Source organism: Micromys minutus (genome assembly GCF_963924665.1).
Source record: "Micromys minutus genome assembly, chromosome: 32".
Taxonomy (NCBI): domain Eukaryota; kingdom Metazoa; phylum Chordata; class Mammalia; order Rodentia; family Muridae; genus Micromys; species Micromys minutus.
This window is the reverse complement of record NC_137967.1, coordinates 16,334,216-16,351,981: the sequence shown is the minus strand read 5'-3', so window position 1 is coordinate 16,351,981 and position 17,766 is coordinate 16,334,216. Positions and strand designations below refer to the sequence as shown.

Genomic DNA, 17,766 nt, shown 5'->3' with positions numbered 1-17,766 from the left:
GCCACTCTAGAAAAAAAGCAAGAAGCGAAGAGACAAGTCAGAGCCGATAGAGGTTCCAGAAATCCCACCCAAGGAGCCTCCTCTGACTTCCGGGAGGGGAGGTGCGTGTGGGGCGTGGCTGCGCGCTTACGTCACGCGCTGTACGTCGGCGCGCGCAGGCGCTCCTTTCCACGTGCGAAAGCTTGAGACTCGTGGAGTCCCGGACGCCGCAGGTTGTCTGAGTCGCGCCTGCAGAACGCAGTAATGAAGCCAGGTAGGGACCGCGGTGCCGGCAGGATTCGGGGGCTCTGGGCGCGGCTGCGGGGACCGCGGCTGCTCGGGGATGGGGTGGGGGGAATGTGGCCCGGAGCTCGGCTCACCGACCGGCCTACAAGCCCGCCGCTTCCGACTGGCCGGTGCGGCCCTCCGGACCCTGACCCAGGCTTGGATCTCCGAGCATGGCTTTGCGGGATCCGACTTGGGTCGCACGTGGAAAGGCCCCACCCCAAGCCTTCCCTGTTGCCGCCGTCACCCACTGTCACTTCCCGTCACCGATACCTTGATCCCCAACCCAGCTTCCTCCGGGTGAACAAGGACCTCCCGCTCCGTGGTGTGCGGCGCTCGCAGCCACGGGCGAGCGCTCGTTGCGCTTCCGGGAGGGGCGGGGCCCGAGGCGTGTAGGAGAAGACGATCTGGGGACCTGGGAGTTCCTGCCCTGTTGTGAGAAACTTACTACCCCGGCTTTAGCAGTGTGGGTGCTTGGAAGTGAGAGGGGTTGATTTTGGTTTGAGTTTTGAGAGCGTCTTGACTGGCCCGGATCCACCAGCCTCTCTACCTCTCGAGTACTGGGTTTAAAGGCGTGCGCCTGGCCTGAGAAATCCATTTCCCGCGTTTTTCTGATAAGCCTACTGCAGGGTGGATGTTGGCGAGAGTTCTGGCTTTGACAATAGAAAGTTTTCGTTGCTCTCTTGAATTCATAACGGATAAGTGGTCTTCTTGGCGAGATATGACTCTGGGCCGTAACTGCACTGCTTGTCAACCCTAGCACTTGGGAAGCGGAGGCCGTTAGTGAGTTTTAACACCAGTCTGTGCTACCATGGTGATAACGTGAGCTCTTCGCTGTTTGTCCGGGATCAGTTTTCGCTACTACAAGCTTTTGTCTGGTGTGTGCGCACAGGTTCCTGTGGACAGATGAGAGTAAATCACTCGATGGTGACCTATCTCTCTCCCAAACGTGTTGAATATCTGGGGCTCTGTTCTGGAAGTCTGGTGAAGTAGGGTGTCGGGATTGCTAGTCTATCCTGTGATCTGGGATTCCTCCCCTCCCCCGCCAACCTTTCTCTGTCACATGATAGAATGAGAATTGTAGAGATTTCTAGCAGTCGAATCTTCGGTGACAGCGTCTTTAGTACAGAAGCAGCTTTGGGGGAGATTTTTAAACAGGTGTGCTACAACGTATGGTGGTCATTTGTCCACAAGGTTCGTTATTTTTATGTTTGGGTATTGGAATGGCATTTTGTTGTAACAGCCTAGGCTGGCCCTCAACCCAGCTTCCCCAGTAGCAGGAATGCAGGCATGAGATAACCTGGCCCTGCTGGAGTTGCTAGTTTTTTTTGGGTGGGGGGGCATCTAAAGGGAAGCAGATTCTAAAACAGCAGACTGTATGTGGACATGAGAGAGTCTTGCTGAGTCTCCTAAAAACCCCAGGACCAGAAATGGAGGATACCAGCAACTTACCAGATAGATCTCTGCTCTGTCAGGCCCAGGTCGAGTCTCATAGTCCCCACTAGTGGAATCTCTCCTAGGTACTCTCTTGTATACAGTTACTTGATTTTTCTCAGGTTACCATGCGCCTTTGCTACTTTAAGGTCTTGAGTGACAGTGGCATGAGCATCCTCCTGTGTGAGCTACAGGACACTGTTCTCTTCTGAATGAAACAAGGGGCTTCTCAGGGCTGAGGGTGTGGCTCCGCTGGTAAAGCGCTTGCCTAGCATGCAGTAAACCATAGATTTATTCCCCTGGGTCACATAGGAGTAGGTGTGGTGGGCATCCATTTTTCTGCACTCAAGATGTAGAAGGAAGATTAGAAGTTCAGATCCATCCTCCGTTGTATCAAAGTCATCATCAGACATCTGCTGACCGGTTTGTCAGTGTCAGCATTAGATTGTGCATTTGAAATGAATGACCGTGAGAGTGACAGTATTATGCGTAGTGTGACAAGGGAAGCGTGGGCTGGACCTGTACCACTTAGATTCCCAAAGTGCATCAGGCAAAGCAGTGCCATGCCCCTGTTGACAGGAGCTGGAAAGGCAGCAGCTCCTGTGAGATCTCAAAGCCTGCTCTTTGCATTTGGGCTATACAGGGAACTCAACCCCTCCCCCCCAAAAAAATGCCTTCTCAGGGATTCATGGTAAAAAAAAAAAAAAAAAAAAAAGAATTCTGTTTTTATTGTAGATGAGGAAGGTAGAAACAGGGCTTGGAGTTAGTTGTCTGAGCTTTGAAGATGAAACTGTTAACTTAAAAACTTTAGTTAGAAATAGATACCAAGGGCTGGAGAGATGGCTCAGTGGTTAAGAGCACTGCCTGCTCTTCCAGAGGTCCTGAGTTCAATTCCCAGCAACCACATGGTGGCTCACAACCATCTGTAATGGGATCTGATGCCCTCTTCTGGTGTGTCTGAGGACAGCTACAGTGTACTCACATAAAAATAAATAAATACATCTTTAAAAAAAAAAAGAAATAGATACCAAGTTGCAAACTTTTTTGTTTGTTTTGAATCCTGGGATGTTGAACTCAGGACCTGTAGTTAGAGCTACAGTGCCCAGCCTCACAAGTGAAGTCTATTAGAAAGGACAAAGAACAAACAAACAAAAAGTAAAAAGAACAAAGTTAATTTTTTTTGTTTGTTTGTTTCAAATACCATTAGGAATACTATTAAGATCGCACACTCCTTTAATCTCAGCCTTTGGAAAGAGGACATTGTATCTCTGGAGTTTGAAGCCAGACTGGTATCCACAGGGAGCTTCAGATGGTCTGGGATACATAGGAGGAAGGCAATGGTTACCTGACTTCAGTTCCCAACATTCCACATAGCAGCCCACAGCTGTCTGTAACTCCTGTTTCAGGGGATCCAGAAACCCTCATATAGGTAAACATGCAGGCAAAACACAAGTGTTCATAAAGTTTTTTTAAAACATCAAAAAAAGTGTTTGAAGATGTCCATGGGGTATAGTTACAGGGCTGAGACAAAAACTTTAGCAGGTTTTATCTGACACTTTACATCAAGTGAGATCATTTTGAACCACCCCTAATCTTCAAGTTGTGTTTTCAGATAAACTCTTGTGCCCCACCTCCATCTTAGAAAAACTAAATGTCACCCAGTAACAGCATCAAGTCCTGTCCTATGTACTGCTTGCTGCTTATTGGACAGTGTTTGCTTTGCCCTATGGCTGGGGACCAGGTGGCAAGCCCTTGAGCACTCTACTTCTGAGCTGCATCCCCAGCCCAGCTGTTCTCCTTTTGAAGCAAGGTCTCACCATCCACTGGGGTCTCCTGCCTCCACCTCTTTTAGAGTGCTAGAGTCATGGGCATGGGCTGCTACACCTGAGGTTAAGCCCATGAGGATGTACTGATGTGCTCTCTAGCCCGCCCATCTAGACCATTGCTCCTTAAAGGAGCAATTGGGGGGTTTTCTTAATTTCCCCCCTGTGATGGGAGGGATGTTGAGTCTTGAAAGCAGGGAGATGGTTTTAGCAGGACTGAGCATCAGACTGGGGAGCGGGGGTCACACTTATCTAGAGGTCCTGAACCTGAAGATGCTCTGAGGGCATCTCAGATCCTGTTGCTATCAAGTATGTGTGTGCAGAGCTCACTTAGGGATAAAATGAGTCGTGTGAAGCTGTCTGACCAAGAAAATCTGAATACCTGCATTCTGCCTCATCCCTAATTAGATAATCTGCTTTTAGTGGGACCTTGCTGATGCACCTCATAAGAAGGATGTGGTGCTGGGCCAGGTGATGCTAGCCTGTAGACACAGTACTTGGGAGGTGGAGTCAGGAGAATCAGGATCTATGTAGTGACTTTACAGCCAGCCTGAGATATTTGATACCATATTTAAAGAAAATTGGTTGGGTTTAGTTTTGAGGATTTGTTTCTCCATTTCTGGGAGGCCATCCATCTGTGCCATAGAACTGAAGGCCACTTTCATTGTTGGTCACTCTTCCTCCTTTTACATGTCTGTTCTGCTTATGGGACATGGGGTGGGTTCTGGCTGTGGTATACGTTTCTCTGAGCACAGGGTCCTGTGCTTTGCTGATTTATCACATCTGTGGACCTGACAGGTAAGGGTCCTTTAACTTCTTAATCTCCGTTGCCCAACCCCTGCTTCCATTTCTGCCACAGGTTTCAGCCCCCGTGGGGGTGGCTTTGGTGGCAGAGGCGGCTTTGGTGACAGAGGCGGTAGAGGAGGAGGACGAGGAGGACGAGGAGGCTTTGGTGGTGGACGAGGAGGCTTTGGCGGTCGAGGTCGAGGCGGAGGAGGTGGTGGCTTCAGGGGACGAGGAGGTGGAGGTGGTCGAGGTGAGTAAGGTTGGCATGGGGAGGAGGTAGAGCAGGTTCTCAAAGGACAAGGGAGGGGAAACATGGGACCTCAGTCTCATGCAGTTCTCTCTTACAGGTGGAGGCTTCCAGTCTGGGGGCAACCGAGGTCGAGGTGGTGGCCGGGGAGGCAAGAGAGGAAACCAGTCAGGGAAGAATGTGATGGTGGAGCCCCATCGTCATGAAGGTGAGTGTGGCAGTCAGGGAATCAACTGAACCCAGAGGTGGACCGTCGCTACACTGTCCCCAACCACACTCTGCTCTCCTCTCCTCACCAGGTGTCTTCATCTGTCGAGGAAAGGAGGATGCCCTTGTCACAAAGAATCTGGTCCCTGGAGAATCTGTGTATGGAGAGAAGAGAGTCTCTATTTCAGTGAGTCCTGGACCCCTGTCCAAAGTGCCCCCCCCAATAGCATTGCCTTCAATCCAGTGGTCTTGCTAGTGTGTCCTACAAGGGACCGCTAGGAGATGTCTCAATGCACGAGTCAGGCTGTGGCCTCAGAACTGCTGCAGTTCCCAGCTCTATACTAAACTGTTTCCTTGTCTTGTCTCTGCTCAGGCACTGCCGGCTTTTTCTGAGGCTCTGTTATCGCCCTCCTTGTCTGAGCTGTCCTCACTGCCACAGCCCTAGCTCTCTGTCCTTCTCTGTGGCCAACCATAGGCCTCCTTCCTCACCTCCCACTCTGTGCCTGTAGTGTTCTTCCCAGGGTGGTGTGGGTGACTCCCTCTCCACCTCCAGGTCTAGTTCAAAGGTGTCCCTAGCCTTTCCTGGTTTGTTTTCTCTCTTTCACATTTTCTTTGCTCTGTTCTGGTTTCAAGTCCTCTCCTGGCTTGGTCTGACTAGCCTGTCACCATCGCCTGTGCCCATTTGTATTTAGTTAGTTTCGTGAGTGCTTATCTCTCAGGGCAGGGTATATGTCCTGCTCACTGTTGTTCCAGCACCTGGAACAGGGCAGGGCAGCATCTGTCCCTGCTGTACTCTGCATTTGGTTTCTACATAGTGATTAGAATGCACTGTTTCTTTTGAGGGCCTTAGGGTCACAGGGAATGATTTTCTGCACAAGAACCCAGCTGATTCTGTCCCCATCTCTCCTGGCTCAGGAAGGAGATGACAAAATTGAGTACCGAGCCTGGAACCCCTTCCGCTCCAAGCTGGCTGCAGCAATCCTGGGCGGCGTAGACCAGATCCACATCAAGCCGGGGGCCAAGGTGCTCTACCTCGGGGCAGCCTCGGGCACCACCGTCTCCCACGTCTCTGATATTGTCGGCCCGGTGAGTGGGCGGATGATGGGGATGGAGGGAACTGTGTGTGATAGATGGAGCCAGGCTCATCCTCTCTTTCTGTGAGAGGGGAGGGACAGCTTGAAGCAGAACCACTCCTGAGTTCCTAGTTTTCATTGTGAGGCAGAGCTGCGAATGTAGATACCAAACCATTTTGGTTGAAACTTTAATGTCCAAGGGATGATTCAGTCATTAAAATGCTTGCCTCTCGGTCATGAGGACCTGATTTTGATCCTCAGAACCCATTTTAAAAAACAAAACAGGTGGCAGTATGCCCTCATAGTAACAGGCCGAGGGTGCAGCAACAGGCCAGGCTCTGGGGCCTGCCGAGCCATCCGTACCAGAGAGACCTTGTCTCAAAAACATGTAAGCCTGGTGCTGGTGGTGTGTGCCTTTAATCTCAGCATTGGGGAGGCAGAGGCAGCAGATCTTTTGAGTTCACAGCCAACCTGATCTACTTAGTGAGTTCCAGAACAGCCAGGATTATACAGAAACCCTGTCTCACAAAGAAAAATAAAAGGGTGGGTAGAGCTCCTGAAGGAATGGCACCTAACATTGTCCTCTGGCTTCCACACACACAAACAAAACATTCATGTTCCCCAAATCTACTTTTTTGCCCCCACCCTCACCCAGTATTGGGTGTTGGACCTAGGGCTTCTTGAAATGCTAGGCAGGCGTGCCAACACTGAGTTAACCCAGCTTTGGTTTCTGCTAATGAACTTCTGTTCTCTGTGGCAGTACAGGATCCTCATGCAGAGAGCACCTAGTTCTTGGGTGTCTCACTTGATGGCTTCTTGCTGCTTGACTGAATTGTAGACACTTTAGTTAGTGAAAGCACACACCTTTTTAATCCTAGCCTAAGCTATATAGTTAGACCTCATCTATAAACAAAGAGCAACAAAACTCAGACTTGTGTAAGCATTTGCCAGTGTGTGGCTTCAGTGAGGCAGGTGTTAACCCTCTGGAGAAGAAAATTGCTTAGAAGATTAAACGTTCCCTCTGTTTGGTGGTTCATTGCAAATGCTCCCTCTATCTACCCTGGATGTCTGGATTTTTACCTTGTGCTGGGAGCCTAGCCTCATGGGTCAGATGAATTAGGATCTTAAAGCTCTGTTGCTTGTGAATAACTGTGGTGTGGCTCGTGACTCCTCATCTTCAGTCCATTTATTCATCTGGACTGTAGACAGGGTTTTGATTGAGGGTCTGAGAACCTGCTACAAGTAGCACCCAAGCCCAGTATTAGCGCCTGTACTGAATGGAGCGCCAGTGTGTGCTCATTGATGTTGGGTTGATTTAGGATGGCCTGGTCTATGCAGTTGAGTTCTCCCACCGCTCTGGTCGCGACCTCATCAACTTGGCCAAGAAGAGGACCAACATTATTCCTGTAATTGAAGATGCTCGGCACCCACACAAATACCGCATGCTTATTGGTGAGGGCCCGGGGGGTGGGGGCAGTCCAGGGAGAGTAGGCTAAGCTCCATGTTTCCCAGAGGATGCCAGTGGAGCCTGAATTAGGTGGAGTTGGAATGATGAGCGGGTCTTCAGTGCGGTAACGTGAGGAGCTGCAGGTGGAGACTGTGCCAGGGCTCAGGTCTGCTCCCTCTAACACCTGATGCCTTTTTTACACTGCCCTGCTTTGTGTTTTAAAGCCATTATCTGATGATAATATGCCCTGACCATAGCCAGTCTGACCCAATGGCTTTGTTTTTTAAAAACACCTCAAAGGTCTGGTATAAAAGTGGAGAGCCCCATGAATTCCCCAGAGGTATGCGATACTTGCCTTCCTCTTTTCCAAATCCTTAAAGGACGGTTTCGCTCCATCACGTTTTGTTTTAAGTCACAATACCATAAACCATTACCTTCCCGTTGCACTTTTTGTTTGGTTTGGTTTTTTGGGTTTTTTTTTTTTTTTTTTTTTCCTGTGCATTTTCTCAGTGCACTCGGCCCTCCTCTGGTCCTTGTCCTTAACTGCTCACATTTACTTGTCTTTTTGATGACATGTCTGTCCCTGCCTGGGAGGATCTTGAGGGCAGGTGATGAGACTCTGTGGCCCATGGCAGGTGGCAACCATTGGTTTACAAGAGGAAGTGGATGAGTGATGTGACTTGCATTCTGGTTCCACCTTTGGGTGCTTTAGAGGGAGGATTGTGTCGGGGAGTAAGGCTAGAGGCAGGAGAGACCCAAGAACCTGGTGGTGAAGGAGCACAGACCCCCATTGGGAAGCTCTGGGAAACTCCTGGCTTCTGTTTGTAACCACTGTCCCTTTTTTCTTTAGCAATGGTGGATGTCATCTTTGCTGATGTGGCCCAGCCAGACCAAACTCGGATCGTGGCCCTGAATGCCCACACCTTCCTGCGGAATGGAGGACACTTTGTGATTTCCATTAAGGTATGGGTCTTGCAGTGTAAACTTGAGTAGCAAGAGTGTGGTTGATCTCTTGTGGCTGAGCGTGTTACTTAGCCTTTGCCTATTTGACTTGGTTTCTTTATTAGTCTTCTTCATGGTTCAGGGTTGATATGGTTAAGGGTTTGGAACAGACTGGGGTAGAATAAATATCCACTGCAGCAGGTACATTTTTCAAAATATTTTAATTTAAAATACAGAAACCTCTCAGGCAGCTTCACCGTGTTCAAAATTGGCCAGCCTATTTCTACACTTGTTCTGTTGCTACCGGCTGGGCTTCAGCTGTTACCCGGATATAGAAGAAGAAGATTCCTGACTTTAAACACTGCCTTAGAGTGGAAACAACCTGTTTTCAATTTGAGCTAAATTGAAACTTCTTTAATAAGTTAGAAAACTGCCTAAGCCTGGGTCTCCAAATCTGTAACAAAGATATGCTTTTATCTTAAAGTCTGTCTCCTTTCTAGGCCAACTGTATCGACTCCACAGCCTCAGCAGAGGCTGTGTTTGCGTCTGAAGTGAAGAAGATGCAACTGGAGAACATGAAGCCCCAGGAGCAGCTGACGCTAGAGCCTTATGAACGAGACCATGCTGTGGTTGTAGGTGTGTACAGGTAAGTACCAGAAAAGACCTCTCCCCTTACTTGCAGCAACTAGAGCTTTCTGGGCCTGGGAAGCCCAGGAAAATGGTTACAACTCGATCCCCTCTGATTTCCTCACAGGCCACCTCCCAAGGCGAAGAACTGAAACTCAGCTGTCTGGATTGAAGAAATGTGTGTTGCTACTGTTGCACGTGTGGCTTTTGACTATTGGCTGGGGGGGATTGTTTTTTCTATTAAAAGACTCATCTGTCTCCCCTGTCTGGTGCCTATTGCTCAGTGGCCTCAAGACGCATGCGCCCTTGATCAACTTTAATGTGTGCTGGAGGGTGGTGCTTGGAAAGTTTTATCTGGTCACATGGTGCGTGCTCCATTGGTGGCTGCTACGCACGTGCGCAACTCAGCACCCTTAAGGCGCAAGCGCTCAGCGGTCCTTTAGGTCACGTGAACGGTGTGGGGGCGGAGCCGGGGAAGGGGGGCCGGTTTGTTGTGGTCGCCATTTTGCTGGTTGCATTACTGGGTAATCGGGGCCCTGGCTCGCCGCGTCCACCGAACACCCTCAGCCAGTGAGCAGGTCTGAGCTCGGACTCCCCGAGCAATTTGAATCCCCTTACCCACGCCCTCAGGTAACGGTGCTGCGACGGGCGGGGTGGCACGCTTAGATGGGGGGCAGTCCGGGATCCGCCCTGCCCGTCCCCGCGAGATTTAGCAAGGGGAAGGAGGGGGCTTCGGGCCAGTGCAGCGGAGCCCGGCACCTAGCAGCCGAATTCTGGAAGGAGCTGCGCCCAAGGGACCCTACTTGAGAGGGAGTCTGGGAGGGGGCAACCCGGCCCCACTCCCGCCCTTTGTTTGGGCTCGGCTGCGCTGGCCGCTTCGCTGTCGCCTAGCAACAGCTGCCCTGCGTGCTAATTGGTTAAGCTCTTGGCAGCAACAACCAATAGCGTGGTTGTTGCCATGGTAGGTGCGGCCTGCCGGGCTCACTTGGGCCCCGCCCGCCGGGACTCCACCGGCCGGGGCGGGCCTGCCGGGTGGGGGGCGGGACGCCAGGGTCCCTGGGGGCGGGTGGCCACGCGGGGCGGGGCTGGGCCGTAGGGCGAGGGTTAACCCGCCCCTCCCCCGTCCACCTGCTGTCCCCTTCCCCCGCGTGCCCTGGTCTGACCCTCGTCCCCTCCTTTCCCCGCCCCTCCCCCTCGGTGGCAGTGGCGGCGGCTGCTGTTGTCACCCACCGGGCCGCCTGTCCCGCTTGCCCTCACCGCCGCGGGGCTGGCTAGGCTAGCCGGGCCGGGGACAGGCGGCCACCTCCTCATCGCCGCCACCACCACCGCCATGCTGGCCGCTCGCCCGCCGCACTGGGGCCCCCATCGCGCTCCAGCCCCCCGTGGGCCCAGTGCCAGCCCTGACCCGGGTAGGGGTGGGAGCTGGAAGAGCTGGTCCTAGTGTGGGAGGGCTCGGAAGAGGTTGTTTATCTGTGAAACCCCAATGAAGGGGACCTGGAGTAGCAAGATATAGGATAGAAGGGAATCTGACAAGGGGGAGCCTCCTGGGGAGGGGATTTTGTTCCTAAGGACACTTTCAGGGAGTGAAGTCTTGTGCGATATTTAGGGATTTGGCTGTCGGGCCCTTCTAGGAATAGGTTCAATTGTGAAATGACCCGGCTTAGAAATAGAAGAGATAGCAAGGATCTCAGGATAAGGAAGAAAAAGACCATGACTCTTAGATGTTGAGAAATGACACCTCCCCCTTGTTTTCCTAAGGAGTGGGGGGGGGGGTCTTGAAGTAATAAGGAAATCCTAGTGGGTTAAATGTAGACTACTTAGAAGAAAGGTCCCTGGTGCTGGAGACCTCATATAGGGAGCAGTGAGCGGTCTTGGCGGAGTGTGGCGTTGGTCCCAGGGGAAAGTGTGCCTTGGTGGTTGAGACTATAGCTCGCATGTGAAGGAGTTCTCAGATAACCTTGGTTTTGCTAGGAGCTCCACAAGGACTGCTGCATTCTTTCGCATAGAAAGATCTAGTGGGTAGGCTAGGCTTGAAGTTGGGCCCTCAGTGTTGAGGGAAGAAGACCATGTGAGGGTGGGGCCTTATCTGAGGGTCTCAGGCTGCCCAGCAAAATTTCAAAGGAAGACTGAATTCTGCTTCCCAGGCTACACGGTTTCTGTCTTCTCTTTTGCTATAATTCTTGGCCTTTATCCTTCCTGCCCTTGTACCCACCCTTTCCCACCCCTGTCTGGCTCTGATCATTTCCTTTTACATTTTCCTGATGTGATGCCTCATTCATTGATTTGGCTTGTCATTTGTTGGGAGACACAGCTGTGCTAACCCACTTTGCTGTTTCTACATGGCTTCCTGGTACTGGTGCTCCGCCCTGTCCCTGTCTCCCCCTGATCCTGCACTCTAGTTGGTGCCTACCTCTTCTCTAACTGACCCTGACCTACATGCCTTCTTGTTCCATGTTGTCTTCCTACTTCCTACCTGCTCTCAGGTCTCAGCGGCGGTGGCAGCCGAGGTGCAGGATGCGAGAAGGCGCCCCCCGGCCGGGCTCCCGCTCCAGGCCTCACGCCCCTGCGGCCCTCTGAGCCCACCATGGCCGTCCCACCAGGCCATGGTCCCTTCTCTGGCTTTCCGGGGCCCCAGGAACACACGCAGGTAGGCATTGAGCTGGCTTCTCACCTGCCAGAGGATTGAACGGTCTCCAGACTACAGCATGGTTGTTGGAGGATCTCTGGGGATTTTGGAGGCCTCACAATACTGAAAGAGTTTTTCAGGTAGTTGGGCTTTGAAGAGTCCACCCTCATTCCTGCTGAGGACTGCATTCTTAGGCTTCTCTATGGCCTATAATATGTGTCTTGGGATCAGAACTCATTGGCACAGAGCAGGCAGAAACACAGATCTGAGTGTTCACAGCAAGAAAGAGGTCTGGAGTAAGGGTCCTGAGAGAAATCTAGAGGGGTTAGAAGGAAAATGGGCTGAGAGCAGCGGGGGGGGGGGGGGGCCCAGGGAGACTAATTCCAACCCAAGGGTTTCTCAACTGGAGAGTGAGGACGTGGAGATAGAGTGAATTCAGTGACCTCAGGTGCAAAGATTCAGGGCACAGAACCAGATGTGGAGCAAAAGAGCTGACCTGGGGCTGAATGGAAGGAAGGTCAGAGGCAAACCACTTACTTATGAACAGGTGAATGGGGAACCCACTGTGTGTGTGTGTGTGTGTGTGTGTGTGTGTGTGTGCGCGCGCGCGCGCGCGCTCGCTTGCTCTACAGGATGTGATTAGAGGTAGAGAAATGTAGGCATGGTCAAATGAGTCATCAGCTTTACTCTTCTCTCCTAGAAGTTGGAGGTGAGGTGCTCAGTGTCTGCCCCTCTCTACCACAGGTATTGCCTGATGTGCGGCTACTGCCCCGGAGACTGCCCCTGGCCTTCCGGGATGCGACCTCAGCCCCGCTTCGCAAGCTCTCAGTGGACCTCATCAAGACCTACAAGCACATCAATGAGGTGTGTGGGGAATGGAATTGGAATTCCCTGGTTGGGTGTGGAAAGGGGTCCTGGCTTCGTGCCCAGGTCACTCAAGGGTCCGGTTTCCTGGCTGCCTGAGCAGGTATACTATGCGAAGAAGAAGCGGCGGGCCCAACAGGCGCCACCCCAGGACTCGAGCACCAAAAAGGAGAAGAAGGTCCTGAACCATGGTTATGACGATGACAACCACGACTACATTGTACGCAGTGGCGAGCGCTGGCTAGAGCGCTATGAGATTGACTCTCTGATTGGCAAAGGCTCCTTTGGCCAGGTGTGGACACAGTCACTAACCTTACTCAGCATTCCCTCCTGTCTTAGCTCTGTATGGGTGTAAACCACAAGACTTGCTGCTGTTATTTGGTATCCAGTACAAGGATAGGAGTACTGGGAAGGGAGTTGTTAGACAGGTGTGACTGGTGGGTTTCCCACCTACCCAGGTAACTCCTTGTCTCTGCAGGTGGTGAAAGCCTATGATCACCAGACTCAGGAGCTGGTGGCCATCAAGATCATCAAGAACAAAAAGGCCTTTCTGAACCAGGCACAGATTGAGCTGCGGCTGCTGGAGCTGATGAACCAGCACGATACAGAGATGAAGTACTACATAGGTGAGGCCTGGGCCTGGGTGGGTGCGGTACCTCTGATTGTCCTGCGGTGTGCTCACTGAGAACCAGACTCTGTTGCAAACACTTGCCATGAATTACCTCCTCCCAGCCTGGTAATGGACAGGGCAGCTTTGTGTACATGTTGGAGAACCTGAGGCGCTCAGTGCTGTCACATTGATGGGGTGACATACACTCAGCAGTCGATGATGTGAGAAGCAGAGGTCTCTAGAGCTATGGCTCATGAGATAGTCCCAGTCTACACAGGTAGACACCACAAAGATGGAAGCACGTTCTTTTAGTAGTTTGAGGGTTTTCGTGATGGTGATATTTTTGGAGGTTTTGTTTTTGCTGTTCTGGGGATCAAACCTAATGCTTCATATATACTAGGCAAACAGGTCCTCCCCTCAAACACCCTCTCCCCAGAGCATCTCCAGACCTGTTTTTACTTGACTATTTTGAGCTAGGGTCTCACTAAATATACCCAGATGTACTTTAATGTCTTGGTGCATCGGTGTATGAAGACGGGCCTTCATGCCTGCATCCCAGCCTGGTTCAGTGTTAAAATGAATAAGGAAGTGTGGCGCTATTTTAAAGCTTTAATTTCCTTTTGCGGTGCCAGGGCTTGAACCCTGAGCCTTGTGCTTGCTAGGCAAACTTGCTATCACCCTTAGGTCATCCCATAACCTACGCTAGTGTAACCACTAGGGTACACCATCCTTCGGAGTTTTGTTTATTCTGGGCTTCACTATGTAAGCCAAGCTGGCCTTGAGCTCATCATCTTCCCGTTATATATTTCCTACTGCTGGGACATGTTGGCAGAGCCCTTCCCTTTGGTAAAACTGGAGGGTGTGAGGGACTCGAGCATTAATATACCTTGGAAGTCCAGTAAGTGGGTGTGGGAAAACACCTGAGGGCTGACTGCAGAGGTGATTTCTGTGTGGTCCCAAGCCACCTGCCATCAGTGTGTCTAACCTGTTGCCCACTGTCACTTGTTGCCTGCAGTACACCTTAAGCGGCACTTCATGTTCCGGAATCACCTGTGCCTGGTGTTTGAGCTGCTGTCCTACAACCTGTACGACCTCCTCCGCAACACGCACTTCCGAGGTGTGTCCCTGAACCTGACGAGGAAGCTGGCACAGCAGCTCTGCACAGCTCTGCTCTTCCTGGCCACCCCCGAACTCAGCATCATCCACTGCGACCTCAAGCCTGAGAACATCCTGCTCTGCAACCCTAAGCGCAGCGCCATCAAGATCGTGGACTTCGGCAGCTCCTGCCAGCTTGGCCAACGGGTGCGGTTCTGACTGTGGGCAGGGCCAGTGTCATCGGTGAGATGGGGCGGGAGGATGGCTTCATTTTGGCCCTGGAAGCTGATGTCCAAGAGATGAGATTGGGCATAGGGAGGACTGTCTGGACAGAGGTGGTGGAAGGTGAAAGGCAAAACAACCCAAGCAAGGAAAAGAAAGGGAGAATTGAGGGCCAGGCACTCCTCAGAGTAGAGTTGTGATCTGAGCCTCAGGCTGCTCTGCTGACTGCTCACAGGTAGTGAGAGGACCGGGAAACTTTTAACCACATGTGAACAGGCCAAGCCCTAGGGGTTATACGAATATAGTACAGTATGTGATGGCCAGCCTCTCTTAAACGAGGGACCAGAGCTGGGAACCGAAGACTGGAGGCTGAGGAGCAAGACAGACAGTGACTGGCTTGTGCAACATTGCTGAGAACCTCACAACCTAGAGGTTCCATGCAGTTTTCAGGCAGGGGCTTATCTTCAGTTGAATCTTCCAGTGGAACCAGCAGGGGAGCTGGTACCCTGACTACTGTCCCCTCCCCCAGATCTACCAGTATATCCAGAGCCGCTTCTACCGCTCACCCGAGGTGCTCCTGGGTACACCCTATGACCTGGCCATCGACATGTGGTCCCTGGGCTGCATCCTTGTGGAGATGCACACCGGAGAGCCCCTCTTCAGTGGCTCTAATGAGGTGTGCCCCTGGAAGGGGTGTGCTGGAGGTGGAGGGGTGGAGCCTAGCCACCTAGCGCCCCTGACCGCCGCCTGCCTGCAGGTGGACCAGATGAGCCGCATTGTGGAGGTGTTGGGCATCCCTCCCGCACCCATGCTGGAGCAGGCACCCAAGGCTCGAAAGTACTTTGAGCGGCTGCCTGGGGGTGGCTGGACCCTACGAAGGACAAAGGAACTCAGGAAGGTGCGGCCCCTGCCCTGTGCCACTTCTTTCCTGGGTGTCCCCTCACTCACACTTGGGGCTCTCCTCTCCCTGTGTCTTTCCCTGTCTTCCTCTCCTCCTTGTCTGTCCTTACCTTCCTCCCCTACCCACCCCATTACCATCCCACCCCACAACTCCTGTTAGCTTCTCTCTCCCTCTTTCTCTCTCGTGCCTCTGTTTCCCCGTGTGTGTCTCCCTGCCCCTCCTGCCCACTGACGGCCACTCTCTTGCCCCCCCTCCCACCCCCTCCCTGCCAGGATTACCAGGGCCCTGGGACACGGCGGCTGCAGGAGGTGCTGGGCGTGCAGACGGGCGGGCCCGGGGGCCGGCGGGCGGGGGAGCCGGGCCACAGCCCCGCCGACTACCTCCGCTTCCAGGACCTGGTGCTGCGCATGCTGGAGTATGAGCCCGCCGCCCGCATCAGCCCTCTGGGCGCTCTGCAGCACGGCTTCTTCCGCCGCACGGCCGACGAGGCCACCAACACGGGCCCGGCAGGCAGCAGTGCCTCCACCTCGCCGGCGCCCCTTGACACCTGCCCCTCCTCTAGCACCGCCAGCTCCATCTCCAGCTCTGGTGGGTGCCCTGTGTCAGATGTGTACCACAGGGCCCAGCCTGGGTGGCCTAACCACTGGGCCTCTGTCATAGAGCCCCTGGAACTACCAGATTCTGAGCTCTAAGGAGGGTGGGACAGTCCACATGACACAACAGGATCGTGGAATAGGGCTGGAGACACGCTCCCTAGAACTCCTTAGCGTCTCACAAAGGTCTGATCCTAGACTTTAAAATTGGGCTCTTAACAGCCTTCACACTTGCTCTGGTCTGGAAGCCTAAGCTTAGGTTCTAGGTGGTGAACAGACTTGCCCCCATCTTACCACTTCTGTCCTTTTTCTCCTTCCTGGTGCTTCTAGGAGGCTCCAGTGGCTCCTCCAGTGACAACAGGGCCTACCGCTACAGCAACCGATATTGTGGGGGCCCGGGGCCCCCCATCACTGACTGTGAGATGAACAGTCCCCAGGTACTGGAGCTGTGAGACTTTGGAAGTGGGTGGCAGGTGCCTGGGCCTCGAGGATCTTACCACTCATCACTCCTTTGCTTTTTTAGATCCTACCCTCCCAGCCTCTGCGCCCCTGGGCAGGAGGGGATGTGCCCCACAAGACACATCAAGCCCCTACCTCTGCCTCAACAATGCCGGGGACTGGGGCCCAGTTACCCCCACAACCCCGTTGCCTTGGACGACCCCCATCACCAACATCACCACCACCCCCAGAGCTGATGGATGTGAGCCTGGTGGGCAGCCCTCCAGACTGCTCTCCACCCCATCCAGCACCTGCCCCTCAGCACCCGGCTGCCTCAGCCCTCCGGACTCGGATGACGGGAGGTCGACCACCTCTCCCGCCCCCTGATGACCCTGCCACTCTGGGGCCTCGCCTGGGCCTCCATGGTGTACCCCAGAGCACAGCAGCCAGCTCATGACCCTGCCCCCTCCCTGGGGCCCCTCCTGAAGCCATACCCCCCCATCTGGGGGCCCTGGGCTCCCATCCTCATCTCTCCCCTTGACTGGACTTGCTGCTACCCAGCTGGGGTGGGTGAGGCCTGCACTGACTGGGGCCCAGGGCAGGGGGTCAAGGGAGAGGAGTTTGGCCGCACCCTCCCCACTAAGACTGGACCCTTGCCCCCACCCCCTTGTTTTCTATTTATTGTACCAAAGACAGTGGTGGTCCGGTAGAGGGGAGATTCCCCCTGACCCAGGGCCCTAGGAGGGGGTGGGGGCAGGTAGGGGGAGATGGCCTTGCTCCTCCTCGCTGTACCCCCCAGTAAAAAGCTTTCTCACATGCCTGCCTGAGCGTTTGCAGGGCCTTGGCTCCCTCCCCTGACCCTCAGAGGCATGGTGGGGAAGGTTGTGTGGGGCAGGGGTGCTTTGTGGTATGGGTATATCCCTCCTGGGAACATCATAGTTTTTGGTGCAGGCATTGGGCAGCAGATCGGTGGGCTGAGAAGCCTGGATGCAAGAATCCTGGCCCATATTTGCCTTTTCCAGGGTAAAGGTCTCCTGGCCTGTTGCTAGGACTGGTGATGGTCTGCCCTCATTGGTTAGGGCATCCACAGAGTTCACGCAGAAGTGGTTTTGTTTTTATCAGGCAGGCATCTGGTAGGTTGTGGGTGTATTTGGCAGTCCTTAGGTACCATCGGGGAGCAGACAGACAGTGGGGTACAGATTTTACCCCACCCGTGTCCAGCCCCACTCTGCAGTCATTTCGAGTATTGAGATTCTCTGGCAAAAAGACGCTCTCTGACCTCCAGGTAAGTGATTTTGTTGTTGTTGTTGTTGTTGTTTTTTGTTTCCATGGCAATTTGGAACCAGCTGTCTCCCACCCAATTTGTAAAAATCACCTGGTTCTTGCACAAGGGGCGGGTGCCATGATTCCTAGGAGATGGAGTTCTACAAGGCTAGCTCTTTGCTCACTTTTCTTGGGAACTACAAAGCCCAGAAGTCTCTGCACACATGGCTGAGGATTGGTGTTACAGGGTGTTGGAGGATCCATAGTACAGGTTGATTGGATGGTGCTGGTGCACAGGAGTACG

The 17,766-nt window shown here is 53.2% G+C and overlaps 2 protein-coding genes across 6 annotated transcripts; both read left to right on the top strand.

The window, feature by feature from the left end:
* Positions 1-125: 125 nt before the first annotated feature.
* Positions 126-9,108, top strand: FBL (fibrillarin). The gene is made up of 9 exons (XM_080909257.1): positions 126-253; positions 4,381-4,557; positions 4,655-4,762; positions 4,854-4,948; positions 5,677-5,847; positions 7,154-7,286; positions 8,132-8,244; positions 8,724-8,869; positions 8,978-9,108. The coding sequence occupies exons 1-9, from the start codon at positions 244-246 to the stop codon at positions 9,000-9,002; spliced, it is 978 nt and encodes a 325-aa protein (XP_080765383.1). The 5' UTR covers positions 126-243; the 3' UTR covers positions 9,003-9,108.
* A 228-nt stretch (positions 9,109-9,336) lies between these two features.
* DYRK1B (dual specificity tyrosine phosphorylation regulated kinase 1B) lies at positions 9,337-17,019 on the top strand. 5 transcript variants are annotated; one of them, XM_080908975.1, is made up of 12 exons: positions 10,052-10,259; positions 11,334-11,497; positions 12,221-12,340; positions 12,444-12,632; positions 12,819-12,966; positions 13,966-14,252; positions 14,797-14,943; positions 15,025-15,165; positions 15,441-15,476; positions 15,561-15,756; positions 16,092-16,198; positions 16,285-17,019. In XM_080908975.1, the coding sequence occupies exons 1-12, from the start codon at positions 10,181-10,183 to the stop codon at positions 16,654-16,656; spliced, it is 1,986 nt and encodes a 661-aa protein (XP_080765101.1). In that variant the 5' UTR covers positions 10,052-10,180; the 3' UTR covers positions 16,657-17,019. The 5 variants fall into 5 exon arrangements, with proteins under 5 accessions (XP_080765103.1, XP_080765101.1, XP_080765102.1 ...); XM_080908977.1 differs by lacking the exon at positions 10,052-10,259 and adding an exon at positions 9,337-9,480 and having other exon boundaries at positions 15,441-15,756; XM_080908976.1 differs by lacking the exon at positions 15,441-15,476 and having other exon boundaries at positions 10,053-10,259.
* The last annotated feature ends 747 nt before the right edge of the window (positions 17,020-17,766 follow it).

Coding starts and splice junctions, on each gene's coding strand:
- DYRK1B (XM_080908974.1), top strand. CDS start 10,181: ATGCTGGCCGCTCGCCCGCCGCACTGGGGCCCCCATCGCGCTCCAGCC. Junction 12,633..12,818: donor GCAAAGGCTCCTTTGGCCAG/GTGTGGACACAG, acceptor TTGTCTCTGCAG/GTGGTGAAAGCCTATGATCA. Junction 14,944..15,024: donor TCTTCAGTGGCTCTAATGAG/GTGTGCCCCTGG, acceptor GCCTGCCTGCAG/GTGGACCAGATGAGCCGCAT.
- FBL (XM_080909257.1), top strand. Junction 4,558..4,654: donor AGGAGGTGGAGGTGGTCGAG/GTGAGTAAGGTT, acceptor TCTCTCTTACAG/GTGGAGGCTTCCAGTCTGGG. Junction 7,287..8,131: donor CAAATACCGCATGCTTATTG/GTGAGGGCCCGG, acceptor TTTTTTCTTTAG/CAATGGTGGATGTCATCTTT.